Source organism: Colius striatus, chromosome 7 (genome assembly GCF_028858725.1).
Source record: "Colius striatus isolate bColStr4 chromosome 7, bColStr4.1.hap1, whole genome shotgun sequence".
Classification (NCBI taxonomy): Eukaryota; Metazoa; Chordata; class Aves; order Coliiformes; family Coliidae; genus Colius; species Colius striatus.
The window spans coordinates 824,321-851,263 of record NC_084765.1 but is presented as its reverse complement, the minus strand read 5'-3'; the positions used below and the strand labels follow the sequence as shown (position 1 = coordinate 851,263).

The 26,943-nt window shown below is 56.8% G+C and overlaps 1 protein-coding gene across 1 annotated transcript; it reads left to right on the top strand.

Moving 5' to 3' along the window:
• The first annotated feature begins 888 nt into the window (after positions 1 to 888).
• On the top strand, positions 889 to 26,754 carry NUP160 (nucleoporin 160). The gene is made up of 35 exons (XM_062000570.1): positions 889 to 1,106; positions 1,205 to 1,415; positions 3,021 to 3,243; positions 4,007 to 4,085; positions 4,777 to 4,891; positions 5,588 to 5,746; positions 6,607 to 6,684; positions 6,850 to 6,947; positions 7,732 to 7,816; positions 8,218 to 8,286; positions 9,102 to 9,185; positions 9,938 to 10,108; positions 10,200 to 10,299; positions 11,813 to 11,978; positions 12,589 to 12,704; positions 12,792 to 12,952; positions 14,345 to 14,478; positions 14,777 to 14,847; positions 16,204 to 16,363; positions 16,906 to 16,975; positions 17,409 to 17,507; positions 17,828 to 17,947; positions 18,719 to 18,814; positions 19,371 to 19,465; positions 20,353 to 20,449; positions 21,583 to 21,688; positions 21,769 to 21,929; positions 22,522 to 22,582; positions 23,488 to 23,598; positions 24,273 to 24,396; positions 25,112 to 25,213; positions 25,417 to 25,558; positions 25,836 to 25,961; positions 26,119 to 26,223; positions 26,364 to 26,754. The coding sequence occupies exons 1-35, from the start codon at positions 904 to 906 to the stop codon at positions 26,448 to 26,450; spliced, it is 4,185 nt and encodes a 1,394-aa protein (XP_061856554.1). The 5' UTR covers positions 889 to 903; the 3' UTR covers positions 26,451 to 26,754.
• Positions 26,755 to 26,943: the final 189 nt, after the last annotated feature.

Below are 26,943 nucleotides of genomic sequence, written 5' to 3'. Positions count from 1 at the left end.
CCGGCATAGGGGGGCACCGTGTGGCATCGCTGGGCCCGAGGGTCCTCGTCGTCCTCGCTGGTGTGCGGTCTGACCACAGCCCCGGCCCCCGGTGCTCCCGGCACGTGCCGTGGGGCTGACGGCCACCGGGTCCCTCGCCAGGCTGAAGCACAGGGCAGAGGTGGTGCTGGGGGCTGCTCTTACGCTGTCCTGCATCCCACGACTCCATCCCCAACCCCACCACCCCACATCACCCCTTCCCTTCCTCTCTTCTCTTCCTGAACCCAGACTCCCTTCCCATAACCCTTGCCCAAGACCCTCTCCCCAGACCCCCTGGCCCTTGGCCCCCTTCTGACTGCTCTTTGCAGTCTTCCCACTCCCTCTCTCCCCACACCCTTCCCAAAGCCCCCTCCCCAAGCCCCTCTCCCCACACTTCCCTCTCCCTACAACCCCTCCCCATCCCCTCTCCCTACATCCACCCCCAAACCCCCCTCCCCAAGCCCCTCTCCCAGGACCCTCTTCCTAGCCCCCATCTCCCACAGCCCCTCCCCTTCTCCCTACATCCCCTCTCCCTATATCCACCCCCAAACCCCCCTCCCCAAGCCCCTCTCCCAGGACCCTCTTCCTAGCCCCCCCTCTCCCACAGCCCCTCCCCTTCCCCCTACATCCCCTCTCTCTATATCCCCTCCCTAGACCCCCTCTCCCCGTAACCCCTCCCCAAATCCCCTCCCCCCCCCACGACCCTCTCCGCCCTTAGCCTTACGCTCCTCCCGCCTGCCCACCAGGGGGCGCCGCCGCACCCCGGGCCCCGCCCCCTCGGCCCAAGCCCCGCCCCCTCAGTTCAAGCCCCGCCCCCTCCCGGGCCCCCGCCCCCTTTCCCGTGACGCCCCGCGCGGGCCGAGGGCGGGAAGGCGGGCGGCCAAGATGGCGGCGGCGCTGTCGGAGCGGAGCTGCCTGGAGCTGAGCGCGGCCGCCCGGGCCCCGCCGCGACGCCTCCAGGACGTGGTTTTTAACCCACCCGCGACCTCCCCGCTCCCCGCCGGCCGTTACGGGGATAGCGCGGGGGGGTTCTGTTACCAGGAGAGCGCGCAGCTTGCGGCCGTGACCAGGAACCGCTTCGTGAGGTGGTGAGTGCGGGCCGCGGGCCGGGCCGCGGGGCAGGACACGGGCCCGCTTGTGCCTTCCCCGGCTTCCCCTCACGCCTCCGCCGGTGCCTTCCCCTCAGGACAACGTCGGGAGACGCGGTGGAGCTGGTGGAGGAGTCTCTGGATGTCAGCCTGCTGAACAACGCCGCGCGGCTCCGCATCCAGGGCTGCCCGTTCCTGCCGGGCGGCGTGCACGTCTGCGAGGTTCAGAGCCACTTGGTCATCCTGCTGGTCACCGCGCAGACGGTGCATCGCCTGCTCCTGCCGCACCCCGCGCGCATGTACCGCAGCGTGAGTAGCGGCCCCGCGGCCGTGCGCGCCCCGCGCCGCGCCCCTGGCCCTCGGCAGCCCGCTGCCCAGCTGGGGAGGGCCTTGCGAGGCAGCGAAGGCTTCGGTGTGCCGCTCAGCAAAGGCAACCGACGGCCAGCGGCGCTGCCTTTGGTGTGGGCAGAGCTGGTTTTGGCCCAGGCGTCGTGAGTTTTGGCCAGGACGGAGTGAAGTTTGTGTGGTGCGGCTGTGTTGGGGATTTGTGACCCAAACAGTGCTGGTAATCAGCTGATAATTGAGCTGTGGCTGAGTGGTGCTCGTGCAGCCTCAAGGCTGCCGCTGTTTCTCACTCAGCCCTGCTATGGGGGTGGAACTGGGGGTGTGCAGTGGTTTTTGGGAGGGGGGCAGCTACGCCTCCCAGAGTGACCCCAGCTACCCAAAGGGATGGAGCTTGCTGTGTGATGTTGTGCTTGGCAGCCAGAGGGAAGGGGATTTGGGAGAGGGGGGTGATTCAGCCATCTTTCACTTGGGAACTGGCTGGTGTCAGTCTCTCCAGCCTTTGTGTCCATTGCTTTGTTTTCTTCTCTCTTATCCTCCTTGTCCTGTTTTGGGGGAGACTTTGCCCTCTAGTTTGTCACTCTCCAGACTCCTCTGGTTAAATTTCTCCACTGATGTTAGGAACTGCCAAGCTCCAAGGCCTCTGATTCCTGGCCAGACAAAGCAGGGATCAGAGGGAGGCTCGGCTGTGTCTTTGACTTGCCCCCTGGACACATCAAGGCACAGAAGCTGTGGAAGATGGCCCTCATGCAGAATTCACAACAACTTTAGCCATTTGCTGTGACTTTCTCCCTCTCATGTCTGCTTCTGGCATGCCTTTTCAGGCCCCTTTCCCCTCTTGCAGAGCTCATCTGCTGCTTTTAGCCCCTCAGCCAGCTTTGCCAAGGGCTGACACTGTGCTGGTGCACGTGGAACTCGTTACCAGCAGTTTGCTGTGAGCTAACTCAAAGCAGCTGATGGGCCACAGGGCTCCTTTGGGGCTCTGACAGTCCGTGAGGTGGGAAGAGAGGAAGTGTTGTGCTAAGGCACAAAGGTGATCTGAGGGCTGGAGCCCCTCGGCTGTGGAGGCAGGAGAGGGACTTTTGACACAAGCATGGAGTGACAGGACAAGGGGTGATTGAAAGAGGAGAGATTTAGGCGAGATCTGAGGAAGGTGCTCTTCCCTGGGAGAGTGCTGAGGCCCTGGCACAGGTTGCCCAGAGAGGCTGTGGCTGCCCCATCCCTGGCAGCGCCCAAGGGCGGGTTGGATGGGGCTGGGAGCAACCTGGGCCTGTGGAAGGTGTCCCTGGCTTGGACTGGATGATCTTTAAGGTCTCTCCTGACCCAAACCATTCTGTGACTCAATGAAAACTGTGGGACTTGCAATCCCTTTCTTGGCTGCTCATAAAGAGGAGAGCTCATGGTTTAACAGGAGAGCAGACAGTGGTGGTAGGGGTGAGAATTCCTACCATGAGACTCCTTCTGATGCAGCGTCGCCGTTGCCGTTCCACTGGTGTCTGGCCCCGTTTTCTGTTGCCTCATTATCTGTGTGCTCAAGGATTTTTTTTCCTCTCTGCCCTTTCCTTCCTCCAGGAGCTGATAACAGAGAGCCAGATGCAGTCAGTGTTTACAGACATCGGCAAAATCAACTTCAGTGACCCTGCCAACTACTCGGTGATTCCCAGCGTGCCGGGGCTGGCGCCCGGCTCCGTGGCCTCGGCAGCGTGGCTCAGCTGTGAGGGGGAGGCTCTCTTTGCTCTGCCCTCAGCTGCAGGAGGCATCTTCGTCCTCAAGCTGCCTCCTCACGATGTGCCAGGTAAGGAACAGGGACAGGCTGTGGAGGCTCCTGCTTGGGAGGTTCCCAAACCTGCCTGGACACATTCCTGTGCCCCCTGAGCGAGGGGAGCCTGCTTGGGCTGGGGGAGCTCTACATGGTCGTCCTGGGCCCCTCACTCCAGGGATATGGAGGTGCTGGAGCGTATCCAGAGCTGGGGAAGGGGCTGAGGGAATGGGGCCTGGAGAAGAGGAGGCTGAGGGGAGCCAGCAGCACTCTCTGACACTCCCTGACAGGAGGCTGCAGGGAGATTTGGGTCAGGCTCTGCTCCCAGGTGACAGGACAAGGGGAAACAGGCTCAAGTTGCCACAGGGCAGGTTGAAGTTGGAGCTGAGGCAGAACTGTTTCCCTGAGAGGGGTGTCAGCCTCTGTGCCAGGCTGCCCAGGGAGCTGGGGGAGTGCCCAGCCCTGGAGGGAACTCAAAGCCATGGAGCTGAGGTGCTGAGGGCCATGGGCAGGGGATGGGCTCCAGCAGCTCAAAGGGCTTTCCCAAGTATAATGACTCAGATTCTATGATTCCAGCCCCCACCACTGGGGGATTCTGTGTGATTCTGCCTCCTCACACCTACCTCTTCACATAACACCCCTCCCTGTGACATCCCTCTCCTACCTTCACTCAAGTTCACTTTTCAGCCTGTCATACAAAAGCTCTTTCACACCATGCCCACGAAGCCCCTCACTGTTAGCAGTGGCTGTTTTGGTTAACTGTCACTCAGTAGACTCCGTCTCCTTTTTCTTCTGGCAGGAACAGTTTCAGTGGTGGAACTGAAGCAGAGCTCGGTGGTGCAGCGCTTCCTGACCGGCTGGATGCCGACTGCCATCAGGTTAGTGGCTGCTGATGAACGAGTGGGAGTTGATTGTGTGTCCTTTCCCTCACCTTGGGTTTGTAGCTGAAGTCAAAGGCAGGCAAGTCAGCATCTATAAATACCCTGCCAAAAAAAGTGAAGTGGGTCACAGGGCTCGTCACAGCACACGGAAGCTGAGGCCTCAACGCTGGATTAGTTCATCTTAACGAGGTCCTGCTGATTCCCTGTGTCTACTCAGTGTGTTACAGCTGGTAATTGGCCTCTGAGGATTTGCCCAGGATATGGCTCACAGCCAGCACAGATTAAGGATTACAACACTTGTGTGTTCTTGCCCTTCCTCTGCAATGTCAGGCTCGTTTCAGCGTGGCAGAGGCTGCATGTGGCCGTTGCTGTACCTCAGAGCACGCAGCCACGTTACTTGGGAAGCAGAATGAGTCTCCTGCCCCCCTGGACCGTCAGTGCTGTGTTGCCTGGGGCTGGCTGGATCCTTGCTGCCCTCTGGATCCTTTGCCTGTGTTGTGCAAGCACAAGGCTGAGGCCTTCACTGGTGTGGTGGGCTCCTCTGTGCCCTGCACAGCCCTGCGCTCTCCTCCTGCTCTCCCACCACTGATTGAGTTGTTTTTCCACCCAGACTGATAGAAACCCTGTGCCTTGCATCTGTGCACTAGCCTCAGTTTTCCTTTAAGCTGTTCAAACTCTGTGTTTCCAGGGGTGACTGTGGCCCATCAGACCTGCCTGTCAGCCTCTCTGTTCACTGCCTGGATCACGATGCCTTTCTCTTTGCCCTCTGCCAGGACCATAAGCTCCGGATGTGGTCCTACAAGGTGAGCAGCAGCTGTGTTCTGAGCCTTAAAGAATTAAGGCTGTGAGCTTGGCACGGGTTTGATCTGTCCTGAAGTTGTCCCTGAAGGTTGTTGTGGCCTGTGTGTGTGTGTTTGGGAAGTGGTGGGAGCTGTGTGTGTGCGCTGTGTGGCTCAGCCTGTGCCTGGGGGGTGAGAGGCAGCAGTCAGGTTGTTTGCAAAGGTGCTGGAGGGAAGGCAGGAACACTTCACTGGCCCAAGAGGCACACCAAATGGATCTTCTGCTGCTTTAGTGGTAATGAGAGAGGCATCAACATTGCCCATTGTCAACAAGAAGTTAATCAAAGCCTCTGCTCCCTACCTGCCACCTGCTTCAAGTCTCTCCTCAGCCCCTCCCCAGCACCCTCGCGCTCCAGCCCCCTCCCCAGCACCAGAGCTAATCGACCAGCACAGCTGCTTTCACGGCTCATCTGTGCTGGAATGCATGCTGTTGGAGGGAGGGGAAGGTGTTCTTGTGCGTGCCTGGGCTCCCAAAGCCCAAGAGCTCCCTGTGGGAGGACACAGGTGAGCCGAGCAGTGGTTTGGGGCTGTTTCTGAGGGTGTTTCATTCGCGTCCTTCTGGGGGATATCTGGGCACAGACTTTGGCCAAGTGGGGAAGGGTGACAGAGAGAAGAGCAGTTTCTCAGTTCCTAACGCTTTTCCTGATGCCTTTTGTGTAGGATCAGATGTGCCTGATGGTTGCAGACCTGCTGGAGTTCATGCCAGTGAGCAGGGACCTGAGGCTGGCAGCCGGCACCGGGCACCGCCTGCGCTTGGCCTTCTCCCAGGCTCTGGGCCTTTACCTCGGTGTCTACATGCACGCTCCCAAGAGAGGCCAGGTATGCAGCCACTGGGCTTCCTCTCTCTCTGAAGGCACCTTCCTCAGGCTGCACAGAACAGATGTCGTTGGATTTGGGTCTGAGAGGCAAGAAATAGGGAAAGAGATCGCATCTGACCTCTGGAGAGAGCAGTTCTTTCCGTGTTTCTCCTCTCAGAACGCTGCAAGATACACGTGCTCTTGCCCTGGGAGTAGAATTCCCTTTGTGACTGTGCTGATCTATGGTTGCTAGTTCACTTGTTCACCTCCTGTTCTGATGGGGTCCTGAAAGAACTTGTGTGCCGTGGGAAAGGCCCAAGAGGAGCTCCAAGCACGGAAACACTGGTGGTGTGTTTACGTGGGTCCCCTGGGAGCCTGCAGATGCATCACTCTGCGTTGCCAAACATTAGCTTCTGTGGAACTTGTGCTTCTTGCAGTGAAGAACAAATTTAGCAGGCCAGGGCTGACAGCACACAAAGGTCTCATCTGCTGGACAGCTTACCCTTCCCCACCTCCAGGGACTTGTGCCCTCCCACCCGTGCTCTGCTGAGAACATGCAGGGCGTTGTGACGAGTGGCCTGAGCATGCAGGGCTTTCCCACCTTGCTCTCCCTATTTGCCCATGTCTTCTTGGCACCAGCAGTGTTGATTTTAGCATTTTTTTTTCTGGCTTAGCCTTTTCAGGAGGCAGCTAGAAATCCTTCAGGGCCAGGCAGAGATGGGTGTCCTTGCTGGGAAGGCTGAAGCCAGCGTGATGGGCACAGCTCAGCCCTCCCGCCCTTGGGGGCTTCAGTGACTGTAGGCAAGGAGAGATGAGCTGGTTGTTGTGCTGGTTGTTGGCTTAGCTGTCCCTGAGCAAATGCCTGACGAGGTGTGTTTGTAGTTCTGTGTCTTCCAGCTGGTGAGCACCGAGAGTAACCGCTACAGCCTCGACCACATCTCCTCCCTCTTCTCCTCGCAGGTGAGCGCCGGGACAGGGGTGAGGGGAGGGTGGTTGCTTGGGGATTTAAGTGTGGGTAAAGAACTCTTCCCCAAGCCTGGGTAAATGCTAGGAGGGGAGTGTTGAAGTACACATGTGTCTCTGCTGGGCTTTGAGATAACTGAGTAAATCTGTGCTGACTTTTAGGAGACTCTGGTCGACTTTGCCTTGACCTCGTCTGAGATCTGGGCGCTGTGGCACAACGAGGAGAACCAAACTGTTGTGAAATACATCAACTTCGAGCAGTGAGTTTCTGTGCTGAGTCTCTAGTGTTGATCTCTCACAGGGGGAACCTCAGGAGCAGCTCCACGTGCCCTGGTTGAGCTCCTCAACTCTCCTCCTGTCCCGCTTTGCTGGCTGGAGCGTGTGGAGATGCAGCAGGACCTGGTTGCTGGGGTGGTGTTTGTGTCACCTGCATGGCTGTGTCTGCCTGCAGTGCATGGGACACGGGGTTGCATTTCTCTTTTTTTGGTTCTGCTTTGTAACAAAGCTCCAACTCAGCTGCAGGAATGTGAAAAATGTACAAAGCTGCGTGGCAGGCTGGCTGGAAGTGGAGTCTGCTGCGAGCGTGTCAGAGGGAGGGCTGTCCTTCAAAACACGACCAGCTGGTCCCTTCCAAGGAAGGGCATGTTTTGAGGAGACCAGTGATGTGAAGGGGTCATCCCTGTCTTCAGAAAGCTGAGAGGGCAGGATTGGTGTGTGTGGGCAGCCCAGGGAGCTACACAGTGGGTGACAATGCCGGGAGTATGCCAGTTCAGGCAGAAGAATCTACTGGCCAGTCTGAGAGTCTCTTGGTGAGCGTGTGTGATGAGGGGGAAGGCTGATCATAAGGAAGGAATCCAGCCTGTTCTGCTAGTTTAGGACTGTCACTTGTCACCAGTCAAAGCTCCTGTTACCAGACCCAAAGGGCTGTGGTTACTGTCAGGTTGGTGAGTGCTGCTGGAAGGGACAGGTTTGGTTCAGGTGGCCGCTCCCTTGTGTTGGAGCACTTGCAAGGCAAAGCTGACTCTGGGTTTGTTTTCCTGCCAGGAACATGGCAGGGCAGTGGAACCAGGTCTTTGTGCAGCCACTGCCAGAGGAGGAGGTGACAGTTCGACACGACCAGGACCCCAGGGTGAGCTGACTCTGAAACGGCAACAGCAATAACGAAACTCCCCTCTCCAGGGGGGCATTTGAAGACAAGTGTACAAATTACGTTGGTACAGCCTTTAAATTACTCCAGATTAAAGCTATTGCCTCAGCATTAAGGCACTAAGCATGGTTATGAAAGCAGAAGCTGAGGGATGAGGAGAGTTTCAAGAGAGCCTCGAGGCAGGAGCTGTGAAAGAAAGAGGCCTGGGCTGTGCGGGAGGCAGCGCAAGGGCTTGGAACGGGAGAGGCTGGGTCGGGGTGTGAGAGAAACAGAGGTCTAGGGGCTGAATTTGAGAATGGAAGGAAAAGACCAGGAGCAGTGTCTCAAATGCTCTCTTCCTGGCACGTGGCTTTCCTTAAATTGTGCCCTTTTCCTCTCTGCAGGAGACCTACCTGGAGTATCTCTTCACACCGGGCCGCTTCACAAACGCCGCTATCCAGAAGGCTTTGCAGGTCAGTGAGAGGGTGTGTGTTGTGCTCCCTGCTCAGCTTCCCCTTTCTGGCTGTTTAGAAGTGAGGCAACACTGGAGCCCTTGAAGGGCATTGCCTTGTGTTTGCTCATTGCTAGAGCCGTCAGTAATCGCTGGAGCGAGTCAGCGGCCGCTGAGCCGCGCTTCAGCCGGTGCGTGCCGACGGTGGGAGGCAGAACCTGGTTTCCAGGAGATGTTTTCCCTTAGGACAGCAGGCTGCTGAGCTTGCTTCTCATTGCCTGCTGCCTTGGCTGAGAGAGTGAAGCCTCTCAGCCCGTGTCCCCTCCGCTCTGGCTCCTCTGGAGCTGTTGAGGGCAGAGCAAGGCGATGCTCTGTGCCTTTGCAGGGAAAACGGCAAAGCCAAGCTGCCACTACTCTGAAGGTTTTTGGTCCCCAGCCCTGGAGCTGTTGCAGAGCCATGGTGCTGAGGTGCTGAGGGACGTGACAGTGTGATGGGAGGGGTTGGACTCCAGGAGCTTAAAAACCTTTTGCAAACAAAATGATTCCGTGATTCGTTCTTGCGACCTTACAGAGGTACGAGAGAGGTCTGTGGTGCAGGCAGCACACCTTTCCTTACATGCCAGTGCAATGCCTTCCAGGAGGCTTCCTTTGCATCCACAGGAAGAGGGACACTGGTTGTTACATCCACATGCCCCACATGTTAGCAACTAACTGTGCTTTGATACCTCTGTCCTGCAAAGTGCTGTTGTGCTTTCTTTACGTCACCCGGCGCTGCCTCCATTGAAGTGAGACACAGCTCTGGCTTAGGAAGTAAAAGTTTGCTTTGCTGCTTTGCAGATCTTTTCTCAAGGATCTGAGAGACACATGGATCTGACGTGGGATGAGTTGAAAAAAGAGGTTACCTTAGCTGTGGAAAGTGAGGTGAGGTTGTTTCTCCTACCCGTGTTCTCAGGTTGATTGCGATGGCTCAGCAAAGCGAGATACAGGGTGACCCCAGGCCTTGTTTTCTCCTTTGTCTCTTCAGAGGAGTTGTGTGGCTTGTTTAGAAAGAAAGTACACACCTTCTCCTTTTCCTCTTCAATTTTTTGAGGCCTCTCTTCTTCCTTGGTGTTGTGCTGCCTCTACTTCTTGGGTGCACTTTGCAGGGGGAGTGCTTTTCTCAGCCCCCTGCACGTGGGTGCTGGCCCCCACCGTGCAGAGCTGGTGTTTGTCATTGTGGACACCAGAAGTTGATCTTCTTAGGTCCCTTATCTGAAAGATCACCTTGTTTCTCTAGAGTTTGATATGCCTGAGGCTCTAAGCCAGCACTTCTTCCACCCACAGCTCATCCTTGACAGAAAGCAGATGGTTTTGTCTGCCTTAGAGCACTCTTGACGTGCGATGTGTTCAGAGAGATGTGCAGCCCTGCCTTTTCTCCTGCCACCGTTGGTGCTTCTTGGTCAGAGATTGCACAGAAGTGGTTCCCCTGAGCTTAGTTTCCCCCACCACTAGCAGGAAAACAGTTCCATTGTGTCAGTGAGATGCTGGGAAAGGGAACCATAAGTGGTGTTTATAAACCTCAGCCACGTCAAGGTGTGATGCTTGTCCTGAGAGACGAGCCAGCAGCCTGAGCACTGCAGCTTCTCTGCTTCGCTGCCTGTATCCATCTGAAGGCCTGTTTTGGTCCCACTTAGTTCCAGGGCAGTGTGACAGAATACGAGTGCTCGCTGGAGGAGTTTTGGCAGCTGCAGGTGGAGGTTTGGTCCAAGTTCTATGCCTGCTGCCTCCAGTACCAAGAAGCACTCTCCCGCCCGCTGGCCCTGCACTTGAACCCCTACACCAGCATGGTGTGCCTGCTGAAGAAGGTGAGGCTGAGCGATGGGTGGCCCTCAGGGAGGATTCCTGACTGAGGGGTGGGTTTGGGGAGCTCAAAGGACTTTCTCCTCCCCTTTCTAGGGCTCCTTGTCGTTCCTCGTGCCCTGCTCCTTGGTGGACCATCTCTATCTGCTCTCTAACGAGCACCTGCTGACTGAGGATGACACTGCCATCTTTGATGGTGAGTGGGGAGACGTGGAGCTCTTTCCTTATTGGAGGCCAAAACACTCCATGTCAGGGAAGCCCTGGGCAGAAGGGTGCAGGAGTTTCCACAGAGTGAAGTGCTCCTGATTCCCTAATTATCTAGACTTCTTATTTGGGCCTTTGTAGGGAGTTTTATTTGGGGAAACCTCCCATTGTGCTCACCTCAGGAACTGCAAAGTGGCATCAAGGCTGCAGATGTGCCCTGGCCTGTTTCAGGTCACTTAAAAAGGAGGAATCTTGGGTTTCGGGCTGCATGTTGCCCAGTGACAAGGACATGCATTGGTGGGTCCTTTGCCCTTGTAGCTTTGTGAACTACCCATGAAGGCTGCAGCTAACCTGCTGCCCTCTTTGTGCCTGCTCTGGTCTGCCAGGCTGGAGCTCTGTGGCGTGTTGTTGGGGAGAGCAGGGTGCAGCCACTTGTGTTTCTCATCTTTGAACCCTGCTTCTTGGTATCTCAGCTGGGTGCCATCCCTCCCACTGACAGCCACGAGACCCTGAGAGAGCACTTGTCCTCCCTAAACTCCCCTAATCTCTGTGTCTTTCTGATGGAGTAAACTCCTGTCAGAGATTCCATCCTGGAAGGACACTTGTGACCCGTGGAGCACTCTGGGCTCAGCTGCCCAGTTCTGCACACTTTGTTTGGAGTGCAATGGGTTTTGTGTCAATCTTTGTGGAAGCTGTGGAGAGGGACTGGGCTGTTTCCTTGTCTTCAGGAGGTGAATGCCAGTGTGTGCACAAACTGTCCTTAATGTTGTCACCACAGTGCCCTCTATGCTTTGCTGCCCGTGGAATGGCGTTTCACAAGGGAAAGGCAACGGAAAATGTTACCTAAGCTCCACTTTCATGCTCGAGTGGCTTTTATGTGTTTGTAAAGGAGGGTGGTCATCCATTGGTGGAGCTATTTCTGGCTCTGAGCGAAGGAAAGCTGGAGGCCTGGGCTGGGCTGGGGAGGCTGGCAGTTCCTGCCCTGTCTGTTTCAAACCTCTCCAGAAAAAAAAAGTGACTTGACTTTACAAGCACAGGCGTGAGGGGCTGTGTTGCAAAGCCAGGATTTAAACCCTCAGCACTGAATTCTCAGATCCCTTCTAAGAATGGGAAAATCCCCTCTCAGCTCTGAGAGCTGGTGCTGCAAATGAATCCATGAAGGAGTGTGTGTTTGCTTAGCAGAGCTGAGCTGGCCCAGCCTTTTGCCCTGGGCTCTTTTTTTCTTGCTCTTATGCAGCACTAATTAGTGCCTTTCAGCCTGTGGCTGGACAAAATCCCTCAGAGGGAATGTCATTGTTTTCCTGTTGCCTCATTACGTTTCACTTTCCACATAGCAAAGCCCAAACCTTCTCCCTGAGTTTGAATTTGGCCGGGAAGGGGTCGGTTTGACACGTTGGGACTGAGCAGTTGGCTGACAGGAGCTGAACTAACTGGTTTTTTGAATGGTCCTCCCACCTTTGCTTTGAAATCTCTTGTGAATATACAGTTAGGTTCTTTCATTGCAGATTTGGAGATGTCTCGTGATGTTGTCTGTCTTGTCCAGTGCCTTCGCCTGATCGGAGAGTCAATCTCCATGGAAATGGCATTCCTCATGGAAATGGCTTGCTCCCGCCTCCAGCCTCCAGAAAAGGCTGCAGAGCAGATCCTGGAGGAGTTGATAGCTAATGACACGTAAGGAGACCAGGGGGTGTTCTGCAAGGAGCTGCCCTGCAGGGATGGCTGAGCAGGGATTGCCTGGAGCCGTCCTCGATTGGCATCAGAGCACAGCTGGGATGTGAGGGGCTCTCCCTGTGCTGCAGGAGGCTGTTCCAGGTCCCTTCAGAGGTGGGGGAGGGTGAGGATTGGTGACATTAGAAGTCTCTTTGCTGTTGCCTGGGGCCCTCCAGTAAAGTCATGTTGGAGATTCCCAGGTGAGATAGGGAGCAGACGTGGAGCAAGTTCCTGCTGGGTGATCATTGCAGCGTGGTAAGCAAGTGCCTGCAGATATTAGGTAGAGCTCAGAGGTTTGGTGAGGCTGTGTGGTTGCAGTGCTAGCCTCCTGAAATCATTCCCCTGTGGAATGCCAGCTATCTGACTGTCATTTCCTGGTAGCCTGGGGGACTGGAATAAATAGACTGGTCCCTGCAGTCGTAAAATGCCAAGGCAGGAGAGGATTCCCATCAGGAATGCCCAGGCCCAGTGGATACCTCTCCCTCCCAGGGAGGATTAGGAGAGGAGGAAAGGGAGCCCTCTTGAGTTTAAATCCCACGTTTGCTGAGCGTGGCCTTTTTCACTTTGTCAGGGAAAACGTGATGGAGGAGATCCACAGCAAACTGCAGGAGATCAGGAACCCCGTCCACGCCATCGGCCTGCTGGTCCGAGAGATGGACTACGAGACGGACTCCGACGTGGAAAGAGGTGAGAGAGCTCTGCAGCTCGGGCTGCCCGCGCTGTTTCCGACCTGCCCAGTCGGAGGAACTCAGCCGGACGGCTTTTGCCTTCCAGCTCATCACCTGCCGCCGCGCATGAACCTGCCGCAGCTGTACGGCAGCGGCACGGCCGCCGGCGTGGTGTGCTGCGCCGTGGGCAGGATCGCCACCATCCGCCTCCTCATGTGCCGGGACCTGCTCATCCTCCAGCAGCTCCTGCTGCGCCTCGGAGATCCTGTGAGTACAGCCACAGCTCTCCTGGCCTTCTGCTGGGGCCAGACTCCGTGTCTCTACCCACAAAACACCCAGAGGCCGTTTGAACCGCCCCCAGGGCCGGGCAAACCTCTCCTGCAGCTGCTCTTGTTATCCCAAGCAAAGCAGCGGTGTGCCACGCTCACACCCACGCTCCCTCCTTCCATGCTGAGCTGCCAGGAAGCAAACCTCTCTGTGTGTGTGTGTGTGCCTGTGTGTGAGGAGGGCAGCCAAGCCCCCTCTGCCAGGGCACGTACCATCCTCCCTTCCTGTCCCCCCTCACCCCGTGCCGCTGCTCCGCCCGGCGCCTGCGTGGTCGTGCCCTTCAGCACCCTTGTGTCACGGCAGCTGCGGTTTCAGCCTCTGGGAGGCTGCTCCAGCCAGTGCAAACGGCCTCTGCCGTGATGGCAGCTGTGTTTGTGGTCCTGGGCTGGGCCCAACAGGGTCCCTCCTGTTGGCGTGTTGGCATGGATGGGTGCTGATGGTTTGGGTGTGGAACAAGTGCCCAGGCAAGGAGAGTGTTGTCCAAACCAATATTTATTTACTTGGAAACGTTACTGCTGTTGTTTCTTGGTTGAAAAATCATGCTCTTCCTGGATAAGGTCACTCTTAAAGCACGTTGCAAGGTGCCCTCTCAGAGCCAGGCTCTCCTGAGGCATGTGGCCTGCTGCTTGTTTGATGAGGAGCTGCTGCTTTGCCACCTTGACACGCCTGTGTCCTTCACAAGTGTGACTTGCTTGTCCTCTGTGTCACCCAGCCACGCTGGGAGGAGTGGGAGCGTGTGGGGAAGCAAGGCCTGGCCAGTGGAATGTGCCCTGAGATACGTTATCTGCAGCAAAGCCAGGATTTCACTCCTGGTGATATGAGGGCACTAAGGGCAAGGGCAGAGTCCTGCAGCTGGGGAGCAACAGACCCAGCACAGGCTGGGGGTGACCTGCTGGGGAGGAGCTCCAGGAGAGGGACCTGGCAGTGCTGGTGGACGGCAAAGAGCCATGAGCAGCAACGTGGGCTCGTGGGCAAGGAGCCAATGGCAGCCTGGGGGGCATCCAGAGAGTGTGGGCAGCGGGTGGAGGGAGGTTCAGCTGCCCCTCTACTGCTTCTTGTGGCACATGGCTTTGCTTTGTTAAACTTTCCCCACAGAGTCTGGACTGCCAGGCTAATTAACTCACCCCTTTGTCCTGAGGTGACTCTAACTTGTGACTGGGTTATTCTGCTGCATGCAGGAGTCCTGCTGGTCCCCTGGGCAGCCTGAGTCACCTGCCAGGCTACTGACCTGCCTTGGTTTTGGCAGGAGGGACGAGCTGGGCTCCATACAAAGCTCACTGCTCGCCCTGGTCCTGGCCTCTGGGCATGCCAACCTCCGTGGTTTGCTTGCAGATGGTTCTGGGAGGGGGACAGCTGTTCCAGTCCCAGCAGGACCTGCTGCACCGCACCTCTCCCCTGCTGCTCTCCTACTACCTGATCAGGTGGGCGAGCCAGTGCCTGGCATCCGACGTCCCCATCGACACGCTGTAAGTCTCCAACCGTACCCATCCTGCCTGTGAGTCTGCATTCCTGCTCCATCCACCTGAAATGCCCTTCCTGCTATGAAAAGCTGGTGGTTGCTGTGGGAGTATTGCTCCAGGAGGGTGGTTGGGTGGGGTTTTCCTTTTTCCCTTCCACGTTTTGAGCTGACTCTTTGCCTTGTGCTAATCCTGCCCTGTGAGCTCTCTCTGCACCGTGGGCTTCGGCGGTGGGAGCTGAACAATGAGCACAATTAAAGCAGGAGGTGTTTTGTTGTCTCTTCACTGATGGCTTTTTCTTCTCTAGGGAATCCAATCTGCAGCATCTATCTGTGCTGGAGTTAGCAGACACCACTGCTCTAACACCTCACAGACTAGGTAAGGTGCCTGAGCCCTTCAGCTCTCTGCTGCTGTTATTTATACCTCCTGCACTCCGAGTCCCTGCCACCCTAGGGGAATGCTCTGTGGAATGACCTCCAGTGTATGTGGAAATGGTTGTGACCAAAAAACAGCAGCACCAGCAAAATATCTTGTAGTGCTGGGCTCAGGCCAGAGATGTGGGTCATATCCTCAGCCTGAGGAGGATGGGGAGGCTGTGCTCAGCCACACATTAGTAATTCTGGCCCCAGCAGCATCAGGCACACTCTGCTCTCACTGCTGACTGTTCCAGTGGCTGTAGTGGGTCTGGCCAGCCCTGTCCTGCTCACTAGCAGCACCAGCAGCTCAGGGAAGCAAGAGAACGTAGAAATACTTCCCCCAAACACTCCTGTGCCTCTGACATTTTGCAGTTCAGGTGAGTGTTGCTCGGAGGGGGAAGCAGCAGCTCATCATTTGTTCAGGTTCTAATCCTTGCTGCAGAGACGTACTCTCTGGGTTACTGTCTTGGAGGACAGAGTATAAGGGAACTGGATTAGGAGGATGTGTACCTTAAAGTGGTTACAGAGGGAGGTGGTGAGCAGGGTAGGGGAGAAGCTGCACAGGTAAGAGCCTGCTATAAGCCATCGACACTTTGAGGCTGAGACACATCAGAGGGAGCTGAGGAAATCCACGACACAGAGGCAGCAGCAGCGTGAGAGTTTCATCTGCTCATTGACAGCCTGGGACATCTGTGCTCTCTTCAAGCAGGCTGCCATCTTCAGAGGCCAAACTCCCCCTTGAATGAGAGCTTCAGTTCAGGAGGCAGTTGCCTCAAAGTAAATGTCAGAGCCTGAAAGCCAAATTGAAAACATCCTTTGTGCCATGCCAGTGCCGTGGGCCGTTCCTTGGCCTGCTCATGAGGAAAGGCCTGTTTGGGGAAGTATGTGAGCCGTGGGGAAGAGAGAAAGGAGGTGGCAGCTTCGGGGGAGGTGTTGGGAGCTGATGGGGGACCGGGCTGCTGGGGGTGCTGGAATGAGGAGGGAGGCATTTGCACGGAGCCAGAGCTGTGAAACACCGCAGGTGGCTTGTTAAAAACACAGCTGGAGAGAGAGCACAGCCCTCGTTTCTCTCATTATAATTGAGCTGTGGTTAATAAACACTGCAGGATGTGGCTCTTTGATCTCCTGCTGCTGCCTCTGACTTAACCAGACAGGGAGAGAACTCCAAACCCAAGGAGTCAGAGCCGTGAGCTGGTTGTTTTGCTCTGATTTGACCTGTGCTGGTTGTGCTGATGAGGGCGGGGGGGGGTGTGGAAAGCCCAGGCACAGCTGCTGCTGCAGGCCCTCCTCTCAGCATCTCTTTCATCTGTATTTTTAGTATCTGGCCCTCAAACAATCGTGGAGCTGTTCTTTCAGGAAGTGGCCAGAAAGCACATCATCTCTCGGCTCTTCTTGCAACCAAACACCTCTTTGGCTGAAACAAGCTTGAACTGGCCCCATCTCATCACCGCCATCGTGACCGACTTCCTGCCTCTGCTGTATCCTTGGCTGGGAGCCCCTCACGAGCCCCTGGAACCAGGGGGTGGATTTTCCCTGTGGCTGTGTGTGTGGTTCCAAGCTGGAGGCTTGGGAGCAGGGGTGGGAGGTGTGTGGGAGGAGGGTGAGGGGGCTGTCACTTGTCTCTGCCAGTGAGCCTCGTGCAGCTCCACACCCAGACTTCGAAGGCAAAGTCTCCTGAGCCAAGTGACTGTTGTGTCGATGGGATTTGAGGGTATTTCAGGAGTCCACAGAATCCATCCCATTGAGGTGCACAGGGAAGGATTTGGGTTTGTGACTCTTAAGCCCCTGAGCTGTAGCAACACGACTTGGCGAGGCGCAGCGCTGGGAGATTTGGGAGGGTAACGAGATTTGGGCAGTTGTGGATTAGATGTACTAATGGTTTTGTTCTAATATGGATCAATCTTATTACAGAATAATGACTTGTATAAAGAGCAGCTTAATCTCCTCTCCTTTTCCCCCCACAAACCGAGGGTGAGAAGTGTTGCTGAGCTCTCCGGACTGTTCCTTAACCTGTGCTCAGATGGCCCAGCAACCCCGGCTTCCTCTTCCCAGAGTGCCTGATGGGGAGCTGCCAGTACACCCAGCTACAGGTGAGTGCTCTGCAGGAGCTGGAGTAGGGAAGAGCAGGAGTGAGGGCCACAAGTCTCTCTCCACACGTGAGCTCTGGCTGATGCAGAGGGGTGATGCAGCCTGAGCTCTGCACGCAGCCTCCTTGGGATCGCAGATTCATTTAGGGGGGATGTTGGGAGCTGTTCTGAGGTGCTCTGTACAGACACTGCAGCTTTTCAGAGCAGGTTGCTTCCTGGGAGTGTGTAGGGGGTGTCTCCCCATCAGTGGTGCACCAAAGGGCCTTTGGGGCTGGGGAAGAGCTGGAAGAGCGGGGTCTGTATGAGCACAGCAGCTGAAGGGGCCTCCAAAATAGTGCTGGTGGGGTCAGAGAGGGAACCCTTCCTCTGGCACTGGCTGCCAGGCCAGGAGGGAACACTGACCTGAACAGAAGTTCCTGTTCCTCTGCTCCTGTAGGAATACATTCGCCTGCTGCAGCCGTGGTGCCACGTGAACATGGGCTCCTGCTCCTTCATGATGGGCCGGTGCTACCTCGTCATGGGTGAGGGACACAAGGTAAGACCCCCTCCCCTTCAGCTGCTGCTTCCCTCTGGGGCCTGGGCCTGTTTCCCTGGGGAGGGAGGAGGTGCACAGGTAGGGCCAACCTTCTTTCTGCTGGGCAAGTCAGGAAACATCCCCCTCGAGCTCTGCCACCTCTGGGCAAAGAACAGGGTTGGGACTGGGGCGGGATCTGCTCTTGGGGAGGTTGTGCTGAGCTTGGGGCCAGCAGGGCTCAGACATGGGAGCTGGCAGGGGCAGTGCTGTGCTCTCCCAGCTCTCAGGCTGGGTCAGTCCCCTGAGGGACACACAAAAGATGCTTCCTGCTCTGCTTCTAGGCTTTGGACTGCTTCTGCCAAGCTGCCTCAGAGGTGGGAAGGGAAGAGTTCTTGGACAGGCTGATCCAGCCCGAGGAGGGGGAGGTGCTGTCCACCCCACGCCTGCAGTACTACAACAAGGTAGGGCTGAGCCAGCCCCGAGCAGCGGGCACAGAGTCCTTCCACACAGACACTGCTTGGAGAAACAACTCCTGTGAGGTTCCCAGCAGCCAGGGAGGTGACTTGAGCCTCAGAAAACCTCTTTTGGGAGGTGAAACCTCAGTGTGGTGTGTTTGCTTCCTCTGGGGGCGGGGGTAAGGATGAGGTGACTAGAGTGTGAAAGCTCGGTACTTTCCACCTCTTAGTTCCCTAATAGCAGAGGCCTTTGTTATCCAGGGTGAGCTCCAGCTGTGCAGGCAGAAGCCAGACATGTCCAGGCTAGATATAAGATGCTGCTTAAGGGGAAGATTCTTAAGCTTTGAGGCAAATTAAAAGGAATGTCTCTAAATGGAGATAGGATCTTTCTGCTTGCATGGCTCAGCTGGGCTCGTGGGGAAGGCATCTCCTGATGTTAAAATCCTGAAAACACAAGGATTATGAGCTGCCTCTGGAGAGAAAACATTCCTCTGTGGTGCATGCTTGGGGCCAGAGTCCTTTACCTGTACCCATCCATGCTAAACCCTTTCAGGAAGCTCAGGTGAGTCCTCTGGAGAAGCCAGGGCCTGGGCCCATGGTGCTGGGGTTTGATCCAGACCTCTGCAGCTTAGAAACCTTTCCCTTTTCAGACTAACTGCTTATTAAAATTGGCAAAACCTTTTGACTGGTCGGCAGGGGCAGGAGCAGCTCTTAAAAAAGAGAAGCCCCCAGCTACCCAAGCCGCTGCTGCAGCCAGTGCTGTGTGCTCTTCCCCAGGTGCTGCGGCTGCTGGACATGGTGGGGCTGCCAGAGCTGGTCATCCAGCTGGCCACCCTGGCCATTGTGGAGTCAGCAGATGACTGCAGGAGCCAGGTACAGGTCACTCTTCTGCAAGAAGAACCTTTCCTCAGGGAAGCTCAAGTGGGAATTTATGATAGAAAAAAGCCCACAGAGTCATTGAGGTTGGAAAAGGCCTTTTAAGCTCATCGAGTCCAACCCTTCCCCAGGCACTGCCGAGCCCAACACTAACCCACGGCCCTCAGCACCTCAGCTCCAGGGCTGGGCACTCCCCCAGCTCCCTGGGCAGCCTGGCACAGGGGCTGACACCCCTCTCAGGGAAAAGGTTCTGCCTCAGCTTCAACCTCAACCTGCCCTGGGGCAACTGGAGCCTGTTGCCTCTTGTCTTGTTACCTGGGAGACGAGACCAACCCTCAGCTCCCTGCAGCCTCCTGTCAGGGAGTTGCAGAGAGTGCTGCTGTCTCCCCTCAGCCTCCTCTTCTTCAGGCTGAATACCCCATTCCCTCAGCCCCTCACAGCACTTGTGCTCCAGCCCCTTCCCCAGCTCTGGCCACACTCCAGCCCCTCAGTGTCTTTCCTTTTCAATGGTGTAACTCAAAACATGCTGATCTGTGCTCTCTGGTGTTTTCAGGCTACTTTGAGGACTTGCATCTTCAAACATCACTTAGATTTAGGACACAACAATGAAGCATATGTAGCCTTAACACAAAACCCAGATCCAAGCAGGTAGGTGGCAGTTTTGTACCTTCCTGCTCACTCGTCTTGTAGACCTGTATGCCAGCATTTCCATCAAACTGAAAGGCAGGTGACACTTTAGGATAGGATGTGGCTGCTCTGGTTTAGCCAAGGTAAAAACCTGTTTAAAAAGTCATGCTTCATTTTGTAACAGCAGCTGGGGTCAGTGCAGCCTCAAAGGAGGAAACTGGGAAGATGGGGGAAAAAAGCTGCTTCAGGGAAGAGCCAAAAGAGTGGCTAAAGGATGTTTAGTTGCACGTTGGAAAGCTTTAGGATTCTAATCAACTTGGTTTAGTAAAGAAGAGCTTTGGAGTTGAATTTGCAGCTTGAGTACCTCTGGGAAGTGAGCTGGGTAGAGGAGGATGTGATCATAGAATCACAGAATGGTTTGGGTTGGAGAAGCCCTTTATGCCACTGGAGTTTATGCCCAGCCCACCACTAACCCACAGCCCTCAGCTCCACAGCTTTGGGATCCCTCCAGGGCTGGGCACTCCCCCAGCTCCATGGGCAGCCCGGCACAGGGGCTGACACCCCTCTCAGGGGAAAAAGCAAGTCCTCAGCTTCAATCTGAACCTCTCCTGATGAGCAGGGCTGGCTAGAATAGACATTCAGATTGGTAGGAATGCATTTTAACTGAGGCTGAGTAAAACCTTACCCAGTAGAGGGGAGGGTGGGAGGCTGCCCTGAGAGACCTTTGCAGAGGATCTCTGCTGCCCAGGATCCGTGTCTCCAACCCAGGAGAGGTCTGAAGGGACTTGTTGGTTCTAAGCCAGTAAGAAAAAGAAACCCCAGAGCCTGGGGAGCTGGTCACAGGGTGGGGTGTTGGTGGCTCAAAGCCTGGAGCTTGCCCAGGACCATGGTGGCTCCTCTCTCTGCAGGCAACTGGACTGTTTGCGGCAGCTGGTGGTGGTTCTGTGCGAGCGCTCGCAGCTCCAGGACCTGGTGGAGTTCCCCTACGTCAACCTCCATAACGAGGTACTGGTGTGCTTCCATAACAAGGGACCTCTGTGCCTGCTTAAGGAGGGGATGGTGAAGCCTCTGCCCTGTGGTGAAGGGATCAGGGAACCTCCACAGCCAGAGGATTGTGAGCCCCTGCAGCGAGGCAATTGGCTTGTGCTGAGCAGAGAATCATTTGGTTGGAAAAGACCTCTAAGGTCAAGTCCAACCACTCATCTCACACTGGAAGGGGTTTTGCCTATGGTTGCAGAATGCCCTGTGAAATACTGTATCCCTTCAGTCTCAAGGACTCCAAAAGCCAGGTCAGATAGTCTGAAGCTGAATACAGTGATTTAAAACCTGTGTGCACTGAGCCATAGGAGGAGACCACCACCCTATGGACCTATCTGAAAGGCTGGGAAAACCCCAACCTGTTGGATTCTCTCAGTTTATTCACCTGAGCACAATTCAGCCCACTGCACTGTGCAGAAGCACAAACGTGGCAGAAGGGCTGCTGCAGTGGATTTGAGCATCACACGGTCACAGAATCTTAAGGGCTGGGAGGGACCTGGAAAGCTCATCCAGTGCAAACCCCGCTGCCAGAGCAGCACCACCTAGAGCAGGGCACACAGGAACTCGTCCAGGTTTGGATGTCTCCAGAGAAGGAGCCTCCACAGCCCATCTGGGCAGCCCCTGCCAGGGCTCCCTCACCTCAACAGGGAAGAAATTGTTCCTTGTGTTTGTTTGGAGCCTCTCCTGTTACAGCTTGTGCCCGTTGCCCCTTGTCCTGTCATTGGCCATCCCTGAGCACAGCCTGGCTCCAGCCTCCTCACACCCACTCTTTATGCATTTGTAAACAACGAGCTCACCCCTCAGTCTCTTCTCCAAGCTGCAGAGCCCCAGCTCCCTCAGCCTTTCATCACAAGGCAGATGCTCCACTCCAGCATCTCTGTGGCCCTGCCCTGACCTCTCTCCAGCAGCTCCCTGTCCTTCTGCAACTGAGGGGCCCAGAACTGGACACACTATTCCAGATGCAGTCTGGCCTAGGGGACAGATTAAAAGGGAAGGGATAGATTCAAAATGCCCTGACAGAACTGGGGTGGGGGTGGGGGGGAGCATAACCCCTCTGTTTAAAGGGACTCTCAACCCATCTGAGCCTCTCTGTGCTGCAGGTGGTGGGGATCATCGAATCCCACGCCCGAGCCGTGGACCTGATGACCCACAACTACTACGAGCTGCTGTACGCCTTCCACATCTACCGCCACAACTACCGCAAGGGTAAGGCCGGGGCTGCTTCCCCCGCCCCGGGGCTGGCCGGCCTGGGCCTGGGCTGACGCTGCTCCCCCTGCTCCCCTCAGCCGGCACGGTGATGTTTGAGTACGGCGCGCGCCTGGGCAGGGAGGTGCGCACGCTGCGCGGCCTCCAGAAGCAGGGCAACTGTTTCCTGGCTGCTGTCAACTGCCTCCGGCTCATCCGCCCCGAGTACGCCTGGATAGTGCAGCCGGCGTCTGGAGCCGTGGTAGGAAGCGTGGCTGGGCTCTCACCACAAAAAACAAAGCTGTTTTGTCTGGGGGGACGCCTGGAGATGTGTGTTTTGGGGAGGAGCTTCCCAAATCCTCTGCAGTGTGACGAGTGCCCGTTGGCTTCCTCGTCTGCTTCTCTCGCCTCGCCTTGCCCTGCTCAGCGGAGAACACCAGGCTCATCCTCGTGCAGTTGCCTCTCTCTGCAGCAGGGTGGAAGCGGGACAGCTTTGGGGAGGGGGCTGGTGCATGTACATGGGGATACAGCAGCGTAAGTTGCAGACACAGCTGGCTTGGGGAGCGTGAAGTGCCAGAACAGCAGCTACAGAGGGATCTGCTGGCGGTGGGTCGTGTTCCAGAGCTGCCTGCAAGGTGGTGACCTGCCCAGCTCGCGCTGTGTCACCTTTCTGATGGCCAGAGATAAGTGCAACCTGAACTGCCGAGGGCTGCTGTGGCTTTTCTGATTCACACCAAGGCTTGAAACCTTGAGAGAGAAGCCAGGGGAGCTGGCCTTGGGGAGCTGTGTTTATCAGCTTGTCCTTTGCAAACCAGGTGAGTAGAAACCTTCTTTCTGCTCCTTTTCCCTGCCAGTACGAACGCCCTGGAGCATCCCCCAAGAGAAGCCACGATGGGGAGTGCACAGCTGTTCCCAGTAAGTCCTGCTGCTTCCTCTGGCTTTTACCAGAGCACAGCCTCTCCCTGGGCCCCTGAGCTCTGCATCTCCCTGGGCCCTCCCTCAGGCAAGCTCTTGCCTCTCTCCCATCAGCACTTAGGGGGAGGGGAAGCTGAGTTAACTCTCCTGGTTGCAGTGTGCTGGCACATACCAGCTGTTCCCCACAGAGCTTCTGTGCCTGCTCCCCTGCAGCTCGGTGTCTTGTCTGACCTCTCAGTGGAAATTACCTGTAATTTTAGTGCAAAAAAACCCCAAAGGCTTTGTGAAGGCAGTCTCTAGATGTGGGAGACTTTGGTTATCTGTGCTTGTGGAAGCCCTGCTGAGGCAGTGATTGTGCTGGTGGTGTTTGGTGTGTGGTGGCCAGTGCCAGGACAAGGGGCAACGGGCACAGGCTGGGACACAATCAGCTCCCCTGGCCCAGGAGGAGAAAGCCCTTTGGTGCTGAGGGGAGGGAGCCCTGTGCCAGGCTGCCCAGGGAGGGTGTGGAGGCTCCTCAGGAGGTTTCCAACCCCACCTGGACACGTTCCTGTGCCCCCTGAGCCAGGGGAAGCTGCTGGAGCAGGGGCTGGGGCAGCTCTGCAGGGCCCTTCCAGCCCCACCATTGGGGGATTCTGAGATATTTAAAGTGCTGGTTTCTGAAGGAGCTTTTGTAGCAATTGCCTGGGGGTGAGAGTTGCAGCTCTTACCCAGCATGAGACAAAGACTTGAACTGGATGTTTGTTGTTGAGGAGAGGGGCACAGCTCGGGGTCGCAAGGAAGGGGCAGCAAACCCTGACCCCTCCCGTGGTGCTTCCTGGGGTGTGGCTCCTCTTTCGGGGTGTGGCCACTTCCCACCGTGCCCCAGGAGCCCCTTTTCAAATGCTCTTTGTGTCCCTCTGTTACAGCGAGTCGCCAGATCGAGATCCTGGAGCTGGAGGATCTGGAGAGGGAGTGTGTGCTGGCCCAGATCCGCCTGACCCTGGTGCAGCACGACCTGTCCACTGCAGCTGTGGCAGGTAAGAGGGACGTGGTGCAGCCCCCTCTTGCTTCCCCAATGATTTCCCCTGACTGTGGTGCTTCCCAGTTGTAGGTGAGGAAGCAGCAATGTTGTTCTGACCCAGAGACAAAGCCTGGAGTTTGCAGGGACCTTTGAGGTCACGACTCTGTCGTGAAATCTCGCTGCCAAGTTCAGCAGCTTTGGAGAGGCAGATCAGAAGGAGCAGTTTGAAGCTTTCCAGCCTCCTTTTGGCTTTGCCATGCTGTAGCAGTGCTCTGCAGCACGGGGCTGAGCTCGTGAGCTGGGACTGAAAGGCATCTCTTTGTCTCACTGGAAATTGCTCCCAGATGAAGCAGAATGAGAGAGCTCTAGAAATAGCACTTTTTCAGCTGATGCTTTGCTGCTGTCCCTTCCCAGCTCACCCAAATAGCTGCAGTGTTTGCCCACACTGAGGGCTGTTGCCTGTGTCCTTCTGCTGATGCAGCTGCAGCTCTGTGGGTCCCTGCTGCTTTGGGCAGATCCTCCAGGGATGGCTCCTGGGCTTGTGAGATGCGCCTCAGGCCACAAATCCTCCAGCCCTGGGATGGGAATCGCTGCTGTAGGGTGTTTTGCGTTGATTTTGTGGGGTTGGGCCCCAGTAAGCACTGGGGTGTGAGTGGGGAAGGTGCTTTAGCTGTTCCTCCTGCCCTGCAGGCAACTCCACACCTGAGGAAACCGTTGGTCTCCTAGTCCGGGCCGGCCTCTTCGACACTGCCATCACTCTGTGCCAGACCTTCAAGCTGCCTCTGACACCCATCTTTGAGGGACTCACTTTCAAGTAGGTGATGAGTGTGTCCTGCCCTCCTTGGCAGGGTGCAGCTTGCAGCTCCCCAGGCTCAGAGCCAGCCCTGTCCTGACCCATCCACTTAACGCTGTGTGCAGCCTCAGCACCTGCTGCCTCAGCAGGTTTGGGCTGGAACTTGTTCTTCATGCCCAAAAGGGAAAAAGAAAGGAGTCTTGCTGAGCAGGTAGGGATGGGGGAGAGGTTTCTCCTTGGTCTCAGGGGAGGAAGCTGCTGTCTGGCAGTTGCAGGTGATCCTGGCCCAGGCACAGCCCTCTCTGCCTCACAGCACTGGGCTCCCATGGATGACCCACGAGCTGCTTTACCAGAGATTTGCTTAAGCTGCTGAGCAGCTCTCAAGGGGGTTTGGCAGAGCATTTCCTCTCCCATCTGATCTCTGTGCTAGCCTTTCTCTCTCACACCTCGTCCCCCAGCCCCAGGGTCTCCCTGCGTGCTCCTGGAAGGTCCCTTGTGCCCACCGAGTTGTTGAGGGGTTCTGCTGTGACTCTCTCCAGTGCAGAGAGGGGGGCTCTCTCCTGGTCTCAGGCTCTGATTAATAACATCAGAGTCGTTATTAATTCCTCTCTGGTACTAGGAGCAGCTCAGAAATATCCCCAGGAGCTGCTTTCTCCTGCTGAGACAGACTTTGTAGGTGCTGCATGGGTAGCTGTGCTGCAGCAGGGCTCAGGGCTTTGCATGCCCCCTCTTGCAGGTGCATCAAGCTGCAGCTGGGAGAGGAGGCAGCACAAGCAGAGGCTTGGGACTGGCTGGCAGCAAACCAGCTCTCTGCCCTGGTCACCACCAAGGAGTCCAGGTAGGTCCCTGCCCGTGGAGGGGAGAGGAGCAGAGCCTCCTCATCCCAAGAGGAGATTGTACCTGGAGGCAAATGCCTTGTGGGAGTGCAGAGGGTTACAGCTCACACTGGGTCACTCAGGGAGGGTGAGAGCTGTGCCTCCACGCTGTGCCCACGCTCCCTGGGGCCTGGCACAGGTTCTGAAGGGAGATGTCTCCTGGCAGTGCCACGGATGAGGCCTGGAGGCTGCTGTCGTCCTACCTGGAGCAGCACCCGTCCCAGAACAGCCTGTACCACCGCTGCGTCATCAACAAGCTCCTGGCACACGGCATCCCTCTGCCCAACTGGCTCATTAACAGCTACAAGGTGACAACAGGCACAGACTCACCACTCACTTGGTCCGAAAGCCCCAGCAGTCCAGGAGCTGCTGCAGCTCCTGCTCCCAGGCAGCTCCTGCTCCCAGGCAGCTCCTGCTCCCAGGCAGCTCCTGCTCCCAGGCAGCTCCTGCTCCCAGGCAGCTCCTGCTCCCAGGCTCCCTTCCCACCCCCAGCAACTGCTTCTGACTGCTGTGGGGCTGTGTCAGAGGCTCAGGGCCATGGCTTGCTGTGAGTTCCCTGGGTGCTATTTCCCTCTGTGCTCACAGAAGGTGGATGCTGCCCAGCTGCTGCGGCTCTATCTGAACTACGACCTGCTGGAGGAGGCCGTGGATCTGGTCCTGGAGTACGTGGACGCTGTGCTGGGCAAAGGGCACCGCTACTTCGGCATCGAGGTGAGGCTGGGCTGGGGCAGGGCACATCCCACTGGAGTGGGTGACCCTCCTCCCTCCAGCCCCAGGGCCCTGCTGTTGGAGCAGGAGGAGGCTTTGGGGGATGTGGTGGAGGGGGAGGAGGGTGTTGGCACCGCACAAAGGTTCCTCTCCCCTGCAGTTCCCGCTGTCAGCCACAGCCCCCATGGTGTGGCTGCCCTACACTGCCATCGACCAGCTGCTGCAGGCGCTGCAGGAGAGCACTGCCAGCCAGCACAACAGCCTGGTATGTACTCACACCCACCCCCCAGGGCTGAGGGAGCACCCCAGCGGCCCCTGAGCCCCCTCCCCGCAGTACAACGATGGGATGGGATGGGGATCCCTTTGCTGCCCTCACCTCTGACTCCTGCTCTGCCTCTCCCCCAGCTCTACCAGAAGCTGCATGACAAGATGCAGGACTACCACCAGAAGGTCAGTGTGGCCACGAGGGACCGCCTGTACCGCCGCAGCTAGCTCCCAGCCCCCTGCCTCCAGGGCTGTGCCAGCTCCACGTGCCATCCCTCACACCATCCTGCTGCCAGTGCCAGCTCCAGGTGCCGCCCCTCACACCATCCTGCTGCCTCTGCCACTCGTGCTTTGTGTGGTTTGGGTCGGGGCAGAGCCCCGTGCGTGTCACCGCCCTGTCCCCACAGGGGATGAGCAGCTGGGGTTATCCTCCCCCCTCCCCTTTTGTCCCATCCCCAGCACCTTGGGGCGTTTCTTTTATTTATTGTTGTGGTTTTTCTGGATCAACTTTAATAAAATCAAAGTGTTATTACAGGTGTGTGTCAGGGGCAAGGCCTCTACCCCTAAAAGCAGCAGGATCGGGCTGCATCAGGCTGCATCTCTGAAGGGCAGTGTCATGCTATGGGGTAGGATGGAGCTGGAGGGCGAGTTACAGGGATTGTCCCCTGTGCTGGGCCCTGGGGAGGCTGCAGCTCCAGGGCTGTGCTCAGTGCTGGGCCCC

Bases quoted from the DNA above. Each gene is read 5' to 3' on its own strand.
- NUP160 (XM_062000570.1), top strand. From the start codon at position 904: ATGGCGGCGGCGCTGTCGGAGCGGAGCTGCCTGGAGCTGAGCGCGGCC. The intron at 1,416-3,020 runs GTGAGTAGCGGC...TCCTTCCTCCAG, and splicing joins CCGCGCGCATGTACCGCAGC to GAGCTGATAACAGAGAGCCA. The intron at 25,214-25,416 runs GTAGGTCCCTGC...GTCTCCTGGCAG, and splicing joins GTCACCACCAAGGAGTCCAG to TGCCACGGATGAGGCCTGGA.